Here is an 18,675-nt window from a genome sequence, read left to right as displayed (position 1 = left end):
GATCGAGTTAGTTTTCGATATCTCTGCCTATTTCCAAATTATCGATAGACGTCGGTTTTTAAAAGAGGTAATTTTAAACAGAAGTTAACAGGAGCCAAGGACTATGTTTGGTTCTCTAATAGTATACACCGATAACAGATTAAATACCTTTCCCCGCTCCACCCAAAAATTGCAAATATTCGTTTAAAGTATGACCCTGGGATTTTAGTACCATTTAAGGCATGCATATCATTAAGATAGGACTACAAACGCCGCAGGTGGATTTTTTATAGAGTGAGGCTACATCCACTGCTTACAGGGTATCCCCTAGTCGGTCACTCACGTCTAGTGTACTCTTACTGACTCTTGTTGTTGTAGCATTTACGCGCTAATTGGACGTTAAATTCAACAGGTCAACTAAACAAGTACATTGAGAGCAAAAGCTGCGAGTATTTTTGAACTGTGCTCGAATAAAGCCGCTCACATGACTTCAAATTGAATGTAATTTTAAAAATATGAATGCTTAAAATTGGCTGGTTCCTCAATTTTTATATCTGCTAGTAAGAGGGGTTATACATACTAGTCACAGCCCTGGCCAGCTAATGACTGACTGGCCAATACGATAAGGGAGTATTTAACATTTATTTGCTTTTGCTCATTGAACACACAACTTTTTGGCTCAGTGCAATTAGTTTATGGGCCAGTTTTAAAAGTGCTAACCCCACCTCAACGGGAATACCATAGGAATTTCAAAGCGAACAACTGCTCTTTTATCTATAAGAACCAAAAATGAAAAAAAACTGATAACAAACGAAAATGAACTTAAAAGTGTATTGCTACGTAGATAATTTACAGTGGTCAGTCATGCGGAACTAACAAATGCGCTACAACGAGTTTTTTTTTTAAATTATTTGTATTATTTTGAGCAGCATATTGAGTTCTTATATAATACAAGTTACAATATACGCTGAGTAGCAGATGCTTATGACTAAGATGTAGTCCTAGAACAAGAGAAATTCTCTTGTAAGAGAGTGTAAACAACTTCAATTGATCGCTCCGACTAGATTCTTTGTGCTCACAGATCATTGATTCGTCCCACGCAGAGACTTAGTCACATTGAGCTGCGAGTCTGCTTTGTTGGCCTCACTCGGACGCCCACTCGGAGCGTGTTAAAGCCATAAGCAGCAATAACTGTAGTGTAGCGTACTCCAGGTACCCCCCTCCCGCCACCTAAATGAAAAGCTCCCAATGGCGCGGAGCGTATCGTAAATATGTTTTACTCAATTGCACTCAGTCGAACAGCGCGGTTTGGTCATGAAAGTAACAGATTCAACTTGTCGCTGAGAACGCGTCCGCGTTTCGCATTAGATCACTGACGGATTCGGTTTCCGGCCACAAAGAGTCACTGGCCAAAACTGTGTGTGACACTGTGATTTCGCGTGTGTCTGTCTCTATCTGTGTGTGAGTTTGTATTTTCAATTATAGTACAATTTAAAACAAATCAACATGAAAGGCATGTGGATAATATTTATGATATTGGGCCTAATCGTGCTCTGCCTGCTGGTGCTGCTGTTCATGGCCGCGCGTTATCAGCGCGATTATTGGCGCTATTTGGACATACCGCACGAGAGGCCCAAGAAGCTATGGCCCATCGTTAAGCAGCTCATCACCCAGTCTCTCAGCACCGAGGCCATGAAGGCCGCCCACTACACGACCCTCTACAACAAGTTCAAGGGCAGCGGACCCTACTGCGGCTTCTATGCGCTGCTGCAGCCACGCGCTCTGGTGCTCGACCGTGAACTGATACGCCAGATAATGATCAAAGATTTCGCGAATTTCAACGATCGCGGAATTTACTGCAATCAGAAATCGGATCCGCTGTCGGGCGATCTGTATGGACTGCGTGGCAATAGATGGAAGGAGATGCGACAAAAACTGGATCCGACGTTCGAGGGAGAACGCATAGAATGGCTTTATGGCAGCCTGTACGAGGAGGCCGAGCAACTGCTGCTGATTGTGAGCACCACGCTGATGAAGCAGCCCCACTCCACGCTCCACATACAGAAGCTAATGCGACGCTATGTGCTGTCCGCCCTGGCCAGCTGTGTGTTTGGCCTGAACGCCGAGCAGCGCCAAAAATACCCATTGGATGAGTTTGAGCAGATGACGGAGCTGGCGCTGAGCACCCGTAAGCATGGCTATCTGATGAATCTGCTGATGATACGCTTTCCCAACTTCTGCCGCAGGCTGCGCATGCGCCTGACACCCAAGCAGGCCGAAGTCTACTTCCTGACCCTACTCGAAGACATTGTAGGGCAGCGAGAGGCATCGGATGTACGTACTCAGGACTATCTGCAGCTGCTGCTGGACATCAAAGCCCTCGAGCTGACCACGCACGAGTACGAGGCTGACAAGGAGCTAAAGGCGCATTTGCAACACGAATTGGCAGCTCACGCGTTTGTCTTCCTCAAGGCGGGCTACGAGCAGACCGCCAACACCTTGTCCTTTGTGCTATATGAGCTGGCCCTGAACACTGAGGTGCAGTGCCAGGTGCGCCAGGAGCTGAAGCAGACCATGGCAAAACATCAGAATAACCTGAGCTACGAATGTGTGCAATCGCTCACACTCATGGGCCATGTCATCCTGGAAACCCTGCGCATGCATCCCATCACACCCTACATAATGCGCCGCGTCCTCAATGACTACACGGTGCCGGAGCACCTGAAGTACACGCTGGTCAAGGAGCTGTTTGTGATTATACCAACTCATGCCATACACAATGATCCCGAGTATTATCCCGAGCCGGAGCGCTTTAAGCCCGAACGCTGGGGCAGTCCCAGGGACTCATTCAAGGAGCAAAGCACATGGTTTGGCTTTGGCTCCGGCGTCCGCAATTGCATTGGCATGCAATTTGCCCAGCTCCAACTGCGCCTCGCACTGGCGCTGCTTCTGCTGGAGTTCGAGTTCACATTGAACTCCAAGCGACCGCTGGTCAGTCTGGATGATGGCATCGCGCTGCAGCTGACTCCTCTGGGCGTAGTCGAGCCGGGCCTAGAGGAGCGTGCCGTCTAACTGCGGCGAAACCTCCTAATCACAGTGCACGAATATGGAATTTATAATGTGTTTAAGTTTTTAGATGAATTTAAATACCTTTAAAAATTAAGCTTTAATTTGAGCAAAAATAATAACTTGCAAATGTGGAAGCTCAGGAATTCCTTGAAAGCAATAAAAAGTTAAAATAATATTTACACATAAAAAAAAATAAAACAGAACAAGAGGAAAAAAGAAATAATATTAAAACTTGTAAGTACTTAAGAGTAAAAACTCAAATTAATAAACAAAAAAATATATACTAAAAGTAATTTTTAAAAAATCATAAACACAATGAAAACTAAGTAACAAAATTCAAATAAATAGTGATAAAAACCTGACAAATAAAATCAAATAATAATTTTGTTAATACTTTATGACAAACTTAGAGACAAACTAAAATAATTAAGCGTAAACAACTTGAACATAAATTTTATTTATTTAAAATGCTCTAAAATAGTTTATAGTAAAATGAATACATATATAATATTAAATACAATATGCCGCCTTAAGTTTGGATATACATATACGTCTACTTTGATTCGTACTACGCTTGAGTAGCCGGAAGTCCCGCAAATTGTTTTCAATGTAATAAAAGTGCTTATTGAAATATTTTGTTTATCAACCATTTTCTTTAATTGTAAGTAGCTCTGCAAAAATAATTTAATTACACATTAATTAATCGCTTTACATTTGTATTATTATTTTTGTTTACTTTTAATATTTTGTCGTTTTTTGCATTGTCGTTTGCTGATATGGTTGCTATATGGCTGCTACTCGGGTAGCACAGGCTAGTGCAGTATTTGTTTATTATGTACTGTTAATAATTTCTTACGGGCTTAAAGAAATATGTATGTTATTATTAATTAAATGTAAGTTTTGTCAGTTTTCCATTGGATTTTAGTAGCATAATTACAAAACTAAGCATTACTCATAATTTTTGCACAGGTTAATTGTTAAGTTGTGATTTCTTTAGACTTTAAAATTAAATAGAGATTCAATTAAATACAATTTGAAAATAATATTTAAAAACTGCTTGTGCCTTCTGTTTTCTGTGTTAACTATTAGCTAAATTATTAACAATTGTTTTTTTATAGTTTAGCTGGACTGATATGGAATGCTTAAGCTGTTTTCCCTAGACAGCGCTACGAAATGCTAATTCAAATCTTACCACTAATGTTTGTTCGACATTTTGGCCGCTAATACAAAATGGCTGCCCGGCAGCTGCAACTTCTCCCCGAACTTCCGCTTCCGCTTCACTTTGGTGGCTTGGGGCGTGCGGGCAGGGGCAGGGACTTTCGTATAGGCTCCCCACGATTGGGCAGCTTGCTGCGCAGCATCTGCTCGTGCACGTAGAGCAGCAGTCCCACGTCGCGATGTCCGGCCTGCCAGGCGATTTTGAAGGCCGTGCTGCCATCCTGGAAAGGAGGAGAAAGACTATTACATACTACTGCAGGCTAAGACCCAAGTTTAATACTAACCACATCCTGGACCAGTGAATCGCAATCCTGTTGCGACAACAAGTGCTTAACAATGTCCACACGTCCATGCTCCGCAGCGCACATCAGCGCCGTGCTACCATCCTCATCCTGAATATTGATATCTGCGCCGGCATCGAGCAGCATGGCAACCATGTCACTATTGCCATGCGACACAGCGAGCATCAATGCGGTCTGGCAATGCTGCAAGAGTTGGGCAGAGGATCAGTTTGGTTAGTAATTGAGAAAGAGCAGCTCCCTGATTGACACTTTGTGACGTGCCTTTACCTACCTTCTTTGCTCGTATGTTGACATCGGCCATCTGAAACAGTCGCTCCACGACCGTCCGATGCGCCGCTTGCTTCAGCTTGGCCAAAGAGACGAGCATGACGCATGTGTATCCAGCGTTATTCATTAGGTTTACGTTGCAAACCTTGGAATCCAGCAGTATGGATACGACGTCAAAGTTACCATGCGAGACAGCATAATGCATGGCCGTGTTGCCCTGTAAATATGAAAAATAGAGGTCAATTACTGAGCATTGACTCCAGTATTATATAGAACACACATGGAATTAATCTCATCTAATTCCAAAATCAAAGAGGATTTTTTACTACTGTCACATACGAAGAGCTTTAAGCCCTATTCACAAACTACTTTAAATCCTTTTTTTTTTTTGGTTATCTTAAAGCTGTATTCACAAAGAATTTTTGGAAGTTAGTTACTAACTTAAGAGAGAAGTGCATATTGTAAATGTAAAGTTAGATCTAATTCTTTCACATACTACCCATTACAACCTAAGAGATTTTGGAGCTTTTCCGCAAGTTATCGAAATTTACCTACATACTCTTCATACTATCCAAAATGTACTTTCAATGCTTTCTTAAAGATGCATTTTGAATATAATTTATCCAGTATTATTTCTTACAGCCTAAAAGCTTTCCATTTGAATTAAAATAATTTCAGTATTATTTCAAATAAACTTTGAAACCTTTGTAGAAACTTAATTGTTTTGTATGACTGCAGTTTGTGTCAACTTATTCCTTCATTCGAATTAAAATACTTTAAATACAATTTCAAAATGAACTATCTAAGCTTTGCACAAGATCAATTGCTCTGAATGCCTGCAATTTGTCTTAACTAATTCCTAAAAGCTCAAAAGCTTTACAGCTTTTTATTTGAATTTTAATATTATTTTGATTTTAATTTTATCTCAACTTTTCCCAATTACCCTTAACTCTGTGTCTCTATTAGCTTTCGGATTGCAAAAGATTTATCATCAAGCTTTGGCAACCTTATCAACTCACATTACTGTCGAAGAGGTTGACACAATACTCCAAAACTGGCACCGACAGCGATTCAAAATAGTCCAAGTAATCCTCAACCTCGTGCGGATTGGATGTAGCTGTGCTGGATATGCGGAACCAGTGCTCCCCAATGGTTGCCTTGGGCGTCTTTAGGCTGAACGATGTAAAGGGCCTGGAGCCCAATTTCTTGAGCAGCGAATCGTTGACGACTTTAAGTGCATCCTTCAGCTCCTTGGGCATTTCCGTTCTGTGGGTGGGCAGTAGATAATATTGATATCATTTGTAGATTTGGGATTCAAAAACTTACTTTTTTCTGGGCTCTGACGGTGCCTGAGCCAGCTGATGCAGCTGTGCCTTGGTGGGCGGACGCTCCTCTTTCGGACTTGCTTCCACGTCTGCCTGCCGCTCGATGACGGTCACCTGGGAGCCTTCGCTTTGACTAGACTTGAGCGGCGTGCTCGACTTTTTGCGTGCACCTTGCGATATTTCGCGCTCCATGTTGGAATCACTGGAAGCGGTCAGCGCTTGCTCCGGGGAGGCGGACTTGGTGCTGGTCGTCGTTGCCGAAGAGGTCATCAGTGGCGCTGGCGAGGCATCGCGGGACCAGCTAATGCTAACCCGTTTCTCCTCGCGCACAATCAACTCATCGTCGCCAAGCTGGGTTAGATCCAGATCCTGAGACGTTGCAGTTGATTTGCTGGACGGCTGTTTGATAAAGCTCTGCGACTCTGGCGAGAGGTCGTGCGCCGCATTTGGCGGCTTTTCCTGCAGCGAGCTGTGGAATAATATTTAAACGGACTCAGTTTAGTCGAAGATTTACCAATGTAACATAAACTATATTCTGAGGGACGCACGTTAGCAACAGCGCTGAGCAGCCGCTGACCACCAGTGGGTAGCAGGTGAAGCTGCTCAGGCCGGAAAACATCGAGAACACCATGGAAAAACGAAAAGCCAAACAATAAACAAAAAAGTCGATTAACGAAGCGAAGCTGCAAACGCGCCAAAGCCAAAATGAAAACTGAGTCTGAAGGTCAATGCGACCAGGCTCGCATTCGTAGGCAATCGGACTCCGAATCGGAGTCGCGTGCTGAGCACCTCCAATGCGCATGACACACGTCATGCTTTGGGTTTGTGTCTCGGCTAAAAGCATGCACCGAAAGCTTTTTGTTTTCTGACTACAGTGGGCCATGGTGGGAATTGCGTGTATTACAAAATCGAATGTTTATAATACATAAACATATATTTATATTTTTATTATTATTTATTGAGATTTATTAATAAAAAATCTACTATAATCACAGTGGGCCGTAAGTAAGTACTAATTCTTGAGAGTCAGAAACCTTTTAACTTTCATCTTAAATGTTACTTTTTAATGCATATTGAGTCAAGTTCAATGCAGAACTTAAGAAAACTTTTTGAGTTGAAAGCTGATAAAGTATGTGTTGTGCTTTAAATAATTTCAACAGTGGAACGAGAGAAGTTTAAAATGCAAGAAAATTATTCAGCTATTATTATAAATGTTATATTAAATTTAAATATTATAAATTTTTTTGTTTAATTTATGATACTGTTGTGTGGAGGGAATTATGGAATCTGTGTGTAAGTTTGTATGTTGAAGCTTTCAATTTTCTGGTGATAACATACGATAGTTCAAAAAGGGAATCTAGAGAACATTAAAAACTAGGCTAAGGATTTTCATCTTAGTTTTTAATGGACTAAAATGACCCCTGTAATCATGCGCTGCTTTAATTTGAGTTCCCTAATCGGGAGTGCCCGATTGGGAGATTCTCTGCACACACATACACAAAATGACACGTGCATTGTCTGGGCCTGATTAAGAGTAGGTGCAATAAAAAATTGAATTAACACAACAATAGCATAAAATTGAATAATAATTATTTTACAGACACTGTTCGCTCCTTCCTTCACATATTTAACAGAAAAACAATATTAGCGTTCAACTCACCTCAAGTTCATTTTTCCTTCCGCCTTCGGGCTCTTTGTGGACGATGGCGTTCCTTTGGCAGTTGGTAGCGTATAGGTATTTTGTCTCTGGAACTGCCTGCGCACTGGACTGGGACTAGTGAGATGTTTGGGGCGCGGAATGCGCGAATCTGCCGAGGCAGAGCGCCTAACCGTGGGAGCAGGCGTGGAAGCAGCCGCTGGAGCAGCTATTGGAGCGGGCGTCAGCTCGCTGGTGTCCGGCTTTGAAAAGTCCTTGGCCAGCACGCGAATAGCCTCTTTGCAGGAATCACAGTAATTGGCCGCACAGGCTATGGAGATGTGCGGCTTGACAATGTCGCCGCAGCCAACGTCCCGTTTGTGCACCTGATCCGTGTTGCAAGCTGAGTGGGTAGTGCTCCGCTCTGGCTTAGGCAACGGCGCCGGCTCGGTGTTGCTGCCTGTGTGGCATGTAGATGGGCGTGTCTGTGGCGCCATCAGCTGCTCCGCCTTGGTTGCGCTGCGTGTAAGACGCTGCAGTCCCTTGGTATCCGTTTGGCGGCTTGTCGTTTCCACGTTCCCGCACTGTGTGGCCACCTGTTGCTGCTCCGGACTCACCTGAGCCCCCGTGGAGCGCACAGTGGTCGTTGTTGTTTGGCTCGACGCACTGTGCAGCATTTTCATTGGGGTCTGGCAGGCAATGGTCTTGCGCTTGATCGCTAGCTGCTCGTGCTCACCCAGGCTGAAGGTGTTGCTGCGTCCGGGTAGCTGTGGCACGGGCTTTGGCTTCTCCAGCGGCTCCTCTGTGCCACAGCTGACGCTGACGCTGCGCCGGACGATGGCACACTTTTCGCAGAGGACATCCGTGATGCGATGCTCGGAGCTGCCCACGCTGCGCACATCCGGCTGGCAGTTGGTGAAGTTCTCCCTGGTGGTGGGCTTGGCACTGATGCTCACATTGTGCTTGAGCACCGGTCGCTCCGGCACCGTTTGATTGCCCATCTCGCGCTGCTCCCGCTTCGGCACATACATCTGGGTGCCCACCGAGATCAGTTGCCTGAGCCGCTGCCTCTTGCAATCGTTGAGCGCCTGTTCAATCTTCTGCTTCAGCTCCGGCTGCGAGTAGAGCGCCTCGGCCTGCTGCGTGCCCACATGCCGGACGCTCAGCTGGGAGCCCACGGCCACATCGCGTGTGGCAGTCACTTTGCTGGCCGCCTGTGTGGCCACATCGCGTCGTATTATGCTGGGCGATATGGAGCTGCTGCGCATGCGCGCTCCCAGGCTCTCCAGCGAAACGGGACTGATGCGCTGCGGCGTAAACTGGACGGGCGAGGCGGTCTTGATGCCCGGACTTGGCGGCGAGGGCGTCTGTCGTTGGCCACGCAGCAGCTCTTCGTTACGGCGCTGCAGGCGCTGCTTCTCAGCGCGCAAAGAGTTGAGTTCCAGCTAAGAGAAGAGGACAGAAACATGTACATTTAATGTGTCTCAAGTATTGCAACGCAGTCCATTTACTTACCTCCATATCTGGTATGACCTTGACCTGCTCCTCTAGATCCTTGAGACGTGTTAGGCTAAGCGCCATTTGCTCACGTATCTGGCACAGCGCCTGTGCATCCGCTGTGGTCTGTCCGGCTTCCGAACTGGCCGGCGACTGCAGAGGACTACCCGTGTCATGGCCATTCGCCTGCTCCGCCTTGGGCGTGGCTGTCAAATGATGGCGCCGCGGCGGCGGCGGTGGCGGCGTCGCCTTGGCCTGCTCCAGCTGCTCCACCGGCGACTTGGCATTGGCCGCCACCGTGGCTTGCACATAGCTCTCGTAGTGCACCTCGGCGGGACTGGGACTAGGTCGCTGCTGCAAGGGCAGCGTGTTCGAGCGCTGAAAGAGGCGCGGCGTGCTCGACCGTGGTGAGCGATTGCCCGCCATGCAGGAGTCTACAAATAGAAAAGATAAAGTCAGCTTTAGATAATGGCAGACTTTTAACTACTCTCTCTATCTGTGGTTACTTGCTCTGTCAATAACTTTGCTCAAAACAATTTTAATTTGCAGACTTGCCATAGACGCATGCAGTTTACTACTGACAACATTTTGGCCCAACCAAATGCCATAATATAATATTAGTGATAAAATATAATAGATGATATACAAACTATGCAAACCGTGTCACAGTCCGCATAATTTGCCAAAACAAAAATACCAAAAAACAAGTATACAAGACAAAAGACTAATGCCACAAGAGACCCGGGTCTCTGTCCCTTAAATGTGTTTGTGTCCGACTGCTGATAAGTCGGGGCGCCGACTGTCGTTGTTATTATTCAATATTGATTTTACCTACATACTGACAATTTATTGCACTCATTTGTTTATAGTATAAAGAGACAACGTTTTTGCCCGACCCGGCCATTGCCCGAGCTGGTTTTTGCACTCAATTGCAATTCCAACTGATTGTATCCAATACTAATCGATAAAAGAAAACCCAAATATATCTTCTATCTAGCCACGAATACGGGTAGGTGAAACACCTGCGTTCTCTCCAAGAGCGCTGGAAAAGTTTCTATCTTCCGTTCTTCCATTTCCAATATTCGTGTGCAAATTGGACTTTTCATTTTGGATCGATATGTTATCGATAAACTGTTCACAGGCTTTCGGCACGTTTTCACGGTGTTAGCGAGATATGTTATTTAAATGCTCTCTATGTATTGACAGGTTATCGATATGTTCTCGTGTATTATCGATATATAATCGATATTTTATCGATATTCCATGACCGTTCATCGTTCAGCAGCAAAAAAGTCCTTTGCCGCACTCAGAGCTTTAAAATCGACCAAATTTGGCGATTTCGAATTCGCGTAAATAAAACTTGACAAACTTTTCGATCGCGTAATTGGGAATACGACGTGGTAATTCTCTCTCGTAATGAACTAGAATTTACAATGTGTGTACGCATAGTTTTTACACGCCCTGTGTTTCGACAGTTGTTACTCATCGCCTTGCCGGCTGCCAAGTATTTTTGTTTTCTCACTTTTTTTACTGCCGCTGCTCCATTTGCTACTATTAGTTAATTTCTGTATGTATATAGCATACGACAGCCTCCTGTGCACTGAACTTTAGGCAAAATAAAATGAAACAAGAAGAAAATAGCAAAAATAAGCGAAACGATTTCTATTTTTTGTGTGCTGTCGGTGCCAAGTTGGCTGAGCTGTCGAGTAAGATGGTCAAGGCAACGTCGGGCTGGCCGAAGAGACGCAAGTCGCGTGTTTGGTAGCATTGACCGGGGCATAATTAATCAGTTTTTATGAGCCAGAAAATTAGCAAATATGAAAATTGAAAACACGCGTCGCCCCAGCAAATATCAGAGAAAAAAGATATTCCCAACCTGCTGCCATTTGACATTTGGCATTTGGCTAATGAACCTACAGTCATTCCACCAGCTCCTCAATGGACTTTGCCTGGGCTCCGGCTTCATTTTGATCTTTCGATTCGTCTCCTTGTTGCGACGCAGCGACAACGTGTCGCTGGCTGTGGCAAACATTGTTGTTGTCGATTGTTATTGGTTTTTAGTTTGTTAATAGCACAATTAACTGAAAAATGCAACTACACAATTAAGAGCACATTCAACGGTCAAGGCGGCAGCCATTGCACTTAGCTAATGCGAATAAAATTGTATGTTTTTTATGATTTTTTTAGGCGAGCTGCCTTTTTTTTTTGCTGTGTTAATTAAAGCATTTGCTATGTGAGTAATAAACAATATTAATTTGATTTGCTTCGCCAGATATGAAGCAAACGTTCGCACACTCGCATCAAAAATCGATGCGAATAACGTCGCACATTATCTGAGACAGTGCGGTATAAAATTATACGCACACTCAACTCACTCTGCATGAATTCATGTTTTATTCTCTTCAAAACTGTGAGCATTGGCATTACAAAGAAATATATATTTTATTAATTTATATGCGTTTTCATGTAGCTTCAATTATTTCGCGTTTTCTCTTTGATTTTTCTTTTATTTAAATTCATTCATTTTTTTTTATATTATTCACCCCCACGAATTTTCGATTTTTGCCAATGTTGCTTTTTTCTTTGATCTATTTTTGAATTTTTCTTTAACACGCGTGTCTTGTCTTCCTCTTAACGTATTTGCCATAAATTTAGAATTTATTTTTGCAGTATTTAAAATAGTTATTTAAGACGCTTGATTTGGCTATTTTTTTGTTTTACATATATTATATATGCTTATACTATACTCAAATTGGTTTCGTTTTTTTTCGGCCGTTTGTCGATGTTTCGCACTGTGTTTCGAATTTTTTTTGGGTCTAGCATTTCTTTCGCTGGTTACTTGTTAATTTATATTCATATATTTTTATTGCAATTATTTCGTACATTCTAATTTAATTAAATATCGGACTACACTCGTTTTATAAATTCATTCGTTTAGATCATTTCGCTTATTGATTGCTTTTTATTTCGCTGCTAGACACATTTTTATGTTTTTCGTTCGAAAGTCGTCGACAAACTGCGTTGAGATTTTCGAGCTGCTGCCAGCCACGAAAAAAAAATCATTTAGCATGAGCTATTTTGTTATTATTCAACAGCTCTTGTGCCGAAGCAGAACAACACAAAAAATTGTTATGTATTACTAACAAAAAAGAAAAACTGCGACAATTTATGTAAGTCGTATGGGGAGCCAGAGAGAAGAGAGCACAGCGATAAGGTCGTTGCTCGCTCAGCAAATACAAATTAAACAATCTGAATAACAAAAAAAAAAAGGAAAACAATAACAAATAGAGAAACTAGACAACAATTCGTAGATAAGCTAAATGCACATTATTAAATGATAATGTTGATTATTATGATGACGCGAACAAAACCATTTTGTAATATATTTAGATTCATCGTGAGCTGACTCGAACCTGACCAGAGCTGGGCGAGTGCGCCTCAAGGTGGGTCTTCTCTTCTCTCTTAGGTTTGTCCGATCATTTTGCAAGCAAATATTAACAATCTTTGTTCAACTATATCCATACTTCAAAATGTGTGTAATGTTTGTCTCGCGTATCGAGGCTAAGCTATACGAAAAAAACGCCCCCATATTGTGAGTGATAATTTGAAGAGCAAATGATCGATCAGTATACATAAATACGATATCTAAGAGCTGCTGCCAATCGATCAATTCTCGGGTAATTTATTATAAGTTAAAAATAGCTTGCAACATATACTAAATATAGTTTAAAAAAATATATTTGAAGGTAAGTGAAAGTTTAGTTAGCGCTGAGATAAGGACTGCCTCTGAACTCCCTGAGCTGCCTAGGAAAAAGTTTCAGGATGTGAGATTAACAGTATCTAAATAGACTTTATCAAGCTTTGGGTATTCTTTTAGAATAAGTGAGAAGCTAAAGAGATTGAATAAAACCAAAAATGGAATCATCCTAGATAACAATATTTTTACAAAACAGAAATATAATTAAATTGAAATTTTATTTGTTATATAAATTATATAAGCCGCAATAAATTGTTCTTTATATCTGGCTACTCGAAAATGCAGTTAAAATTGAGAGCTACATATTTTCAAATATGTTACTGTCTTAATTTATTTTTTTAATTTTAATTAATATGAATAAAAATAAATTAAGGAGAGCGAGCCAAGCAATCAATAAGCCCACTTTATCTCAAATACTCAATCTTATCGTTTGTTTTTAATCCAATAAAATGTAAGAAGTAACATTTGAAAGCTGCATAAAGAGAATTTAAATTAAACGAGAAAGTAAAGATATCTTTGCCGAAGATTTAATACCCTTGCAGACATTTCCCCTTTGCAGATTTGTAAGAATAGACCAGCTCGAAAATGCTGAATTTGCTGAAATATCTTTGAAAACAGAATATATTGCGATATACGATCCTATATTTCCACCGAGCTTTCCTATAGCAGATATTTGATACAGTGGTCGATGTTTTGTAAGATTTTTCATGCATTTGGGGGCATAGAAAAACATTTGCATGCCGTGTTTGGGTAAGATATTTCATACAAGTACCTACTTTTGGATTGATCGGTCCTACGGCAGCTATATGATATAGTGGTCCCATGTTAATAGGATCGGCAGTTGATGCTGATCTATAATATATATACCTAACCCTCTACAAGGGTATAAGAATCATAGCCATACTTGCAATTACAACAATATTCAGCACAAATATTCAACCTCATTAGAAGAGATAAATATGTCTGGATCGAAAAAGAATTAAGTAATGCCATTTAAAAATGTAAAAATCTATAAGTTTAAACCAATCTACTCGTATTATACATCTTTGCTTTAGGCCCATTTGTTTTCAATTGTCTTAAATGTGCCTACAACGTCGCCTGTCTAGACTTGCTTTTAGGCCCCAAGGTTAACAAAAATGGTTTCTAAAAGCATTTGGCTATTGTTAGCTAATTTTCTAGGCTCGTCTCTAAGGTCGGCGTCAATTGTCAAAAGTGTTTTGGCAAACATATTTTGGCAATAAGCATTAAATTGAAGGCAATTTATAAGCCATTTATAACGTGCCTAAGCAAACACATATCAAATGTTTACGTATGTACATATCAATATATATGTGCATATATGTTTACTTTAGTTATCATTAATCATTGTCAACTCTAGGCTCCTGGCCCAGCTGAGCTGTTCGCTTGCAAAATGCGACTTTTTGATTTGTTTATTTGGCTGAGTTTCTTGCATTGCTTTTTGCACACTTTATGCCAAATTTATGGCATAAACAAATACAAGAAAAACGGGCCAGCAGCAAAAACAACAGCAACAACAACAACATTAGCAGCATTTGCATGCAAATTGAGCGCCAAATGCGCATTTCAAAATTGATTTAAGATACGAACGCCTGAAATCGCCTTGAAGTTGGCTGCCGCGCCGCTTGTAAACTCCAATTGAGTTTGAAATGCCAAAGATGCAAAGCGATTGTATCTATATCGGCGTAAAGTATCTGTATCTGCAGCTAACTCGGCGGTTTATATGCAGCTTAATGTCTCTTGATTGGGCTGAGACACTTTTTTGGGTGGGGGTCCAAAATTGAATTATGCCTCGGCATTTCGCGTCTCGTTTTTGGAGCTACATTTAAATATTGCTTTGATCTAACAGCTTGCGTGTCGAGTTGACAGCTTCATGCGTTATGTTGCCTTCCAAATACAAGTGTACCATGGGATGGAACTGCAAAAACATAGACACTGTACTTAAATTACCAACAAGCATCACTAACTAATTGAACTAAATTATTTTTCTTGCTCAATAAATTCGTAATTATATTTTATATATTATGTTGAGTATATATTTATAAATTAAAGAACGATTCGTGTACTTTTAATTATATAAAATATCTATGGAGCTCTGCAAAACACAGCACTAAAACTTTATGTGACTGAAAATGAACGTTTTTACATCCGAAAACGTTCGATGAATTCGATTTAATTATTTAACATTTTTTTGGCCCACAAATACAATTTAAATTTATTAATAGAATTTTAGACTCTTCGTATGTTATCTTAAAAAAATATTTGATTTATTTAAATTTATATTTTGCTTGTTGGGTAACAGCTTCATGAGTAATGTTGCTTTATATACGAGTACCATGGAACGAAGCGTATTAAATTGCCATAAAAAATAAGGGACACAAGTTCGGAGTGATTGGACTAGTATCTTAAATGTGCTAAAGGTGTACATTTTATAAATACTGTGCACTTTTTAAGGCCTATAAATCAAAGTAATATTTAAAAGATTATAATACTCATAAATATAAATCTGTTTACTTCAACTCAAAATTGATGCGCAACTACTGCATGCTATATTTTCTAAAGATTTGTATGAAATCAATTTAAAAAAAACTATTTTCGTTCCATTGTACAGCATCTCAACAACTTCCAACAGTTGTTCAAAATTTTTCACACTTTCCTGCGTAAAAGTGTCACATGCGCGGCGGCGTCGCTAATTGCTGAGAGAAGCAAAAGCCAAAGCGAAATGAAAAGCAAAAGTATCTGCCTGATTCAAATGAAGTAGTCTGCCGACTATGAATCATTCAGCGGCAAAGCAAGCCGTCAAGAGTATTTCCTCATCTATTTTGAGCACTAAAAAAACTGACACTCACCTGCGACATCAAAGTAACGATCCCATGTGCTCTGGCCCATCCGGCGCTCTTTGGCCTCCTTGGAGCCGTAGCCGTTGTTGAGGCTCAGGCTGAGGCTCAGGCTGTTGTTGTTGCGATCCATGGAGTGGGCGCTGCCGTTGGTATAGCTATAGGCGCCTGCCTTGCGCCGCTTGGTCGAGGCGCGCTCCAGCGTACGCTCGAAATCGCTGCAGACCTCGTCGAGCGCCTCGTGGAGGAAGGCGCGCGTTTCCGGCGGACTGACGGCCGGGTTTGCATGGCCATAGATTTGGTTGCCCTGATACCTTGGCGGTTGGTAGGTGCCCGCATCGCTCTCGATGCCGCCACGCAGCGAGGAGCAGGTGGAGGAGGCTGTGCCATAAGGCGACTCGGCGCGTGGTGCGAGGCTGGTGCTGTAACTGAAGCGTGGCACAGACGAGGAGCGCGGCCGATAGCAGGGCGATTGCCCGGCAGCGGGGCGTGGCGAATCCGGTTCGCTTTCATGTGCGGCCTGCGTAGAGTAAACAGGTGACAAGTTAATCGCGTGCGAAGTGCGCGTCACTTTGATGTTGCCACAGATCAAAGGCCACGGATTTTTGAGTCCAAACAGATTTCGACTCACCTCTGTTAGCTTGGGCTGCACACGACTTTCCGCCTGCCAATCGCTGCCAAACAGACTCTCAAAGCCCAGCATGAACTCCATAGATTTGCGCGAGCGTCGACGATCACGTCGCTGCAGCTCCTCCTCGCTCGGCTTGGCATTGGCCAGCGCCTCGCAGTAGCGCACAAAGTCCAGATCGATATGGTATCCATACGGACAGCAGTTGCAGCTGCGCACAGAGCGGGTTAACGTGGAGCTGGGGGTGCCATTGCCCGCCACTTGACGGGCTGCAGAGAAAGAAGGGAGAGATTGAGATAAACGACCGGATGAGCATCAGAGAAAAAATATGTATACTGTATCTTATGTGCAGACAACACATATCTAAATGTCACTATCAAGGTCACGTCTGTCTGAGTTCGTCTGCTGCTGATTCTTGGTATTGGCAACACACACAGACACGCACACTTACGGACAGCATCTTTGTATCTTTTTTATTTTTGTGGTTGCGTCTGGCTTAGCTTTTGTGTTTGGCAGGCATTTGGTAGTCTCTGAGCCACACCTGCCGCTGGCCTAAAACACGTTTCAGCTTTTTGGTAAATTGAGCCGCAGTCGCAGCAGCGCCCAAGCGCAGTTCTCAGAATGTATCCGTCGGTAAAATTTGTGTGATTTGCTGGCCATATTTATGTTTAATTGCGTCATATAATAACTAATTTTGCTTAATTAAGATAACGAACTATGCACGAGAGTCAAAAGTCCAAAATTTACAGCCTTGGGTTGCCTTTTGGGCGTATCTCGCTCGAAGCAAAAAGATAAGATTCTAATTTAGTTTTAATTTGTATGATATTTTAATCATTTCAATTAATCAATGCGAATTAAACATGATTTCTATTATTATCCACAGATAACGATCGAATAGCGTTAACTATCTTCTCATACCCTAGACTTGAATTTGGACCGGCATCCTCTTTGTCTAGTTACCCTACTAGGTTAGGCATCTAATTTACAGATTATGACATTTATTGATAAAAGAAAGTAGTAGAGATTAAAGAAGACCATCTGTATTTGCTTGTCTTATATTGAAAACCCTTGACCTTAATTACACAGCGAAGCCTTATATAAATCAATTATTGGCAGATTCTCTTTATGATATGGGAGACTGATCCTAACCAATTTTGCCTTATATACTAAAAGCATTATAAAGCATGGTCAAAACATTTTGAAAATTAAAAATATAAAACAAAAATTAAATGCTGTAGGTGGATACAATTGAGCTGGTGAAGATATTCCAAGAGCTGTGCCTATGTCAGCTTTTTGCTTATGTACAACCTGCCCACAAAATAAAAGTACCTTCCGAAAACTGGAATACCAGTTTCAATTAAGACAGACCGACTCAGCTCGCCTCACTGTTTAAGAAGGTAGATATGAAAATATATGCAATATGTGGTCGGAGAGGCTTTCCCTCTTCAGTGGAGCTTAGTGCTACGACCCCATAACTCTTTTTAGTAGATAGCTATTCCTCTTCAGTGAAATTTAGTGTTAACCAAATGATTTGCTAGCCGCCACAACTCTTTTAGTACAAATTATTATCTATTCTCTAACACCTTTCGCCCTCACTGCCACTCACTTGCGCCGCTAATTCTCTGCAGTATGCGCTGTGGTTTTCCTGCCACATACCACTGCAACCACAGCAGCGCTAGCCACAATAAATTCCAAAGCATTTGTTATTGCCCTTGGTCCACTTAAGCTGAAATCGATAATCGAGAAAGACGCGTAAGTAATTCCCAAGTCTCGCGCCGATATGCTGATATGACCATTTGAAACGCACGTTCGCAGCCCAACTGGATGGACAAAGACATAAAATTCTTGTTGAACTCATCATTCAGCTAATTGGCGATAAGATAGGAAACTTTTGGAGCGCTTATCAGACGGCTAAACAGCGCCTAGTCAAGATTGCAGCAGCGCCAAAGCTTTCAGTGTGTGTTTAGCGTCATGTGGCGCCATCTATGTGTGATTGACAGTAAATTAAAATCATGTTTGGTTTCACTTTCAGCGCTCGTTTCATTCATAAAAGCGTGCAGCTCTTTGCTGTGGGCCGGCCGTGGGCGTTGGCTGTGAAAGTGTTTGGCTGCACTACGCGGCGTATACGTGCTGTGCTAACCA

General features: G+C 42.1%; 2 protein-coding genes across 7 annotated transcripts in view; one reads left to right on the top strand and one right to left on the bottom strand.

The window, feature by feature from the left end:
- Nucleotides 1-1,262: 1,262 nt before the first annotated feature.
- Nucleotides 1,263-3,759, top strand: LOC135437952 (probable cytochrome P450 317a1). Its single transcript, XM_064696066.1, has one exon. It carries the CDS (start codon nt 1,486-1,488, stop codon nt 3,049-3,051), a length of 1,566 nt encoding a protein of 521 aa, XP_064552136.1. The 5' UTR covers nt 1,263-1,485; the 3' UTR covers nt 3,052-3,759.
- Kank (kank) overlaps nt 3,475-18,675 on the bottom strand; it is a 40,154-nt gene continuing 24,953 nt past the window's right edge. For 2 of the 6 annotated variants that reach the window (XM_064696051.1, XM_064696049.1), the window contains 9 exons: nt 16,537-16,802; nt 15,918-16,425; nt 9,312-9,727; nt 7,821-9,241; nt 6,162-6,629; nt 5,855-6,101; nt 4,840-5,052; nt 4,551-4,751; nt 3,475-4,487 (listed from right to left, as the gene is read on the bottom strand). In XM_064696051.1, the coding sequence (XP_064552121.1) occupies nt 4,326-4,487; nt 4,551-4,751; nt 4,840-5,052; nt 5,855-6,101; nt 6,162-6,629; nt 7,821-9,241; nt 9,312-9,727; nt 15,918-16,425; nt 16,537-16,802 (3,902 nt within the window). In that variant the 3' untranslated portion in view covers nt 3,475-4,325. Of the gene's footprint in view, nt 4,488-4,550; nt 4,752-4,839; nt 5,053-5,854; nt 6,102-6,161; nt 6,630-6,708; nt 6,858-7,820; nt 9,242-9,311; nt 9,728-11,210; nt 11,475-11,668; nt 11,806-15,917; nt 16,426-16,536; nt 16,803-18,139; nt 18,249-18,675 lie in introns of those variants that run through there. The other 4 variants (XM_064696050.1, XM_064696053.1, XM_064696052.1 and 1 more) reach the window with 4 other exon arrangements.

This window comes from Drosophila montana, unplaced genomic scaffold (genome assembly GCF_035044405.1).
Source record: "Drosophila montana isolate Dmon_TW-CO22-7 unplaced genomic scaffold, ASM3504440v1 contig_3833_1, whole genome shotgun sequence".
In the NCBI taxonomy this organism is placed as follows: domain Eukaryota; kingdom Metazoa; phylum Arthropoda; class Insecta; order Diptera; family Drosophilidae; genus Drosophila; species Drosophila montana.
This window is presented reverse-complemented; position numbering and strand designations above follow the sequence as displayed.

Coding starts and splice junctions, on each gene's coding strand:
- LOC135437952 (XM_064696066.1), top strand. CDS start 1,486: ATGAAAGGCATGTGGATAATATTTATGATATTGGGCCTAATCGTGCTC.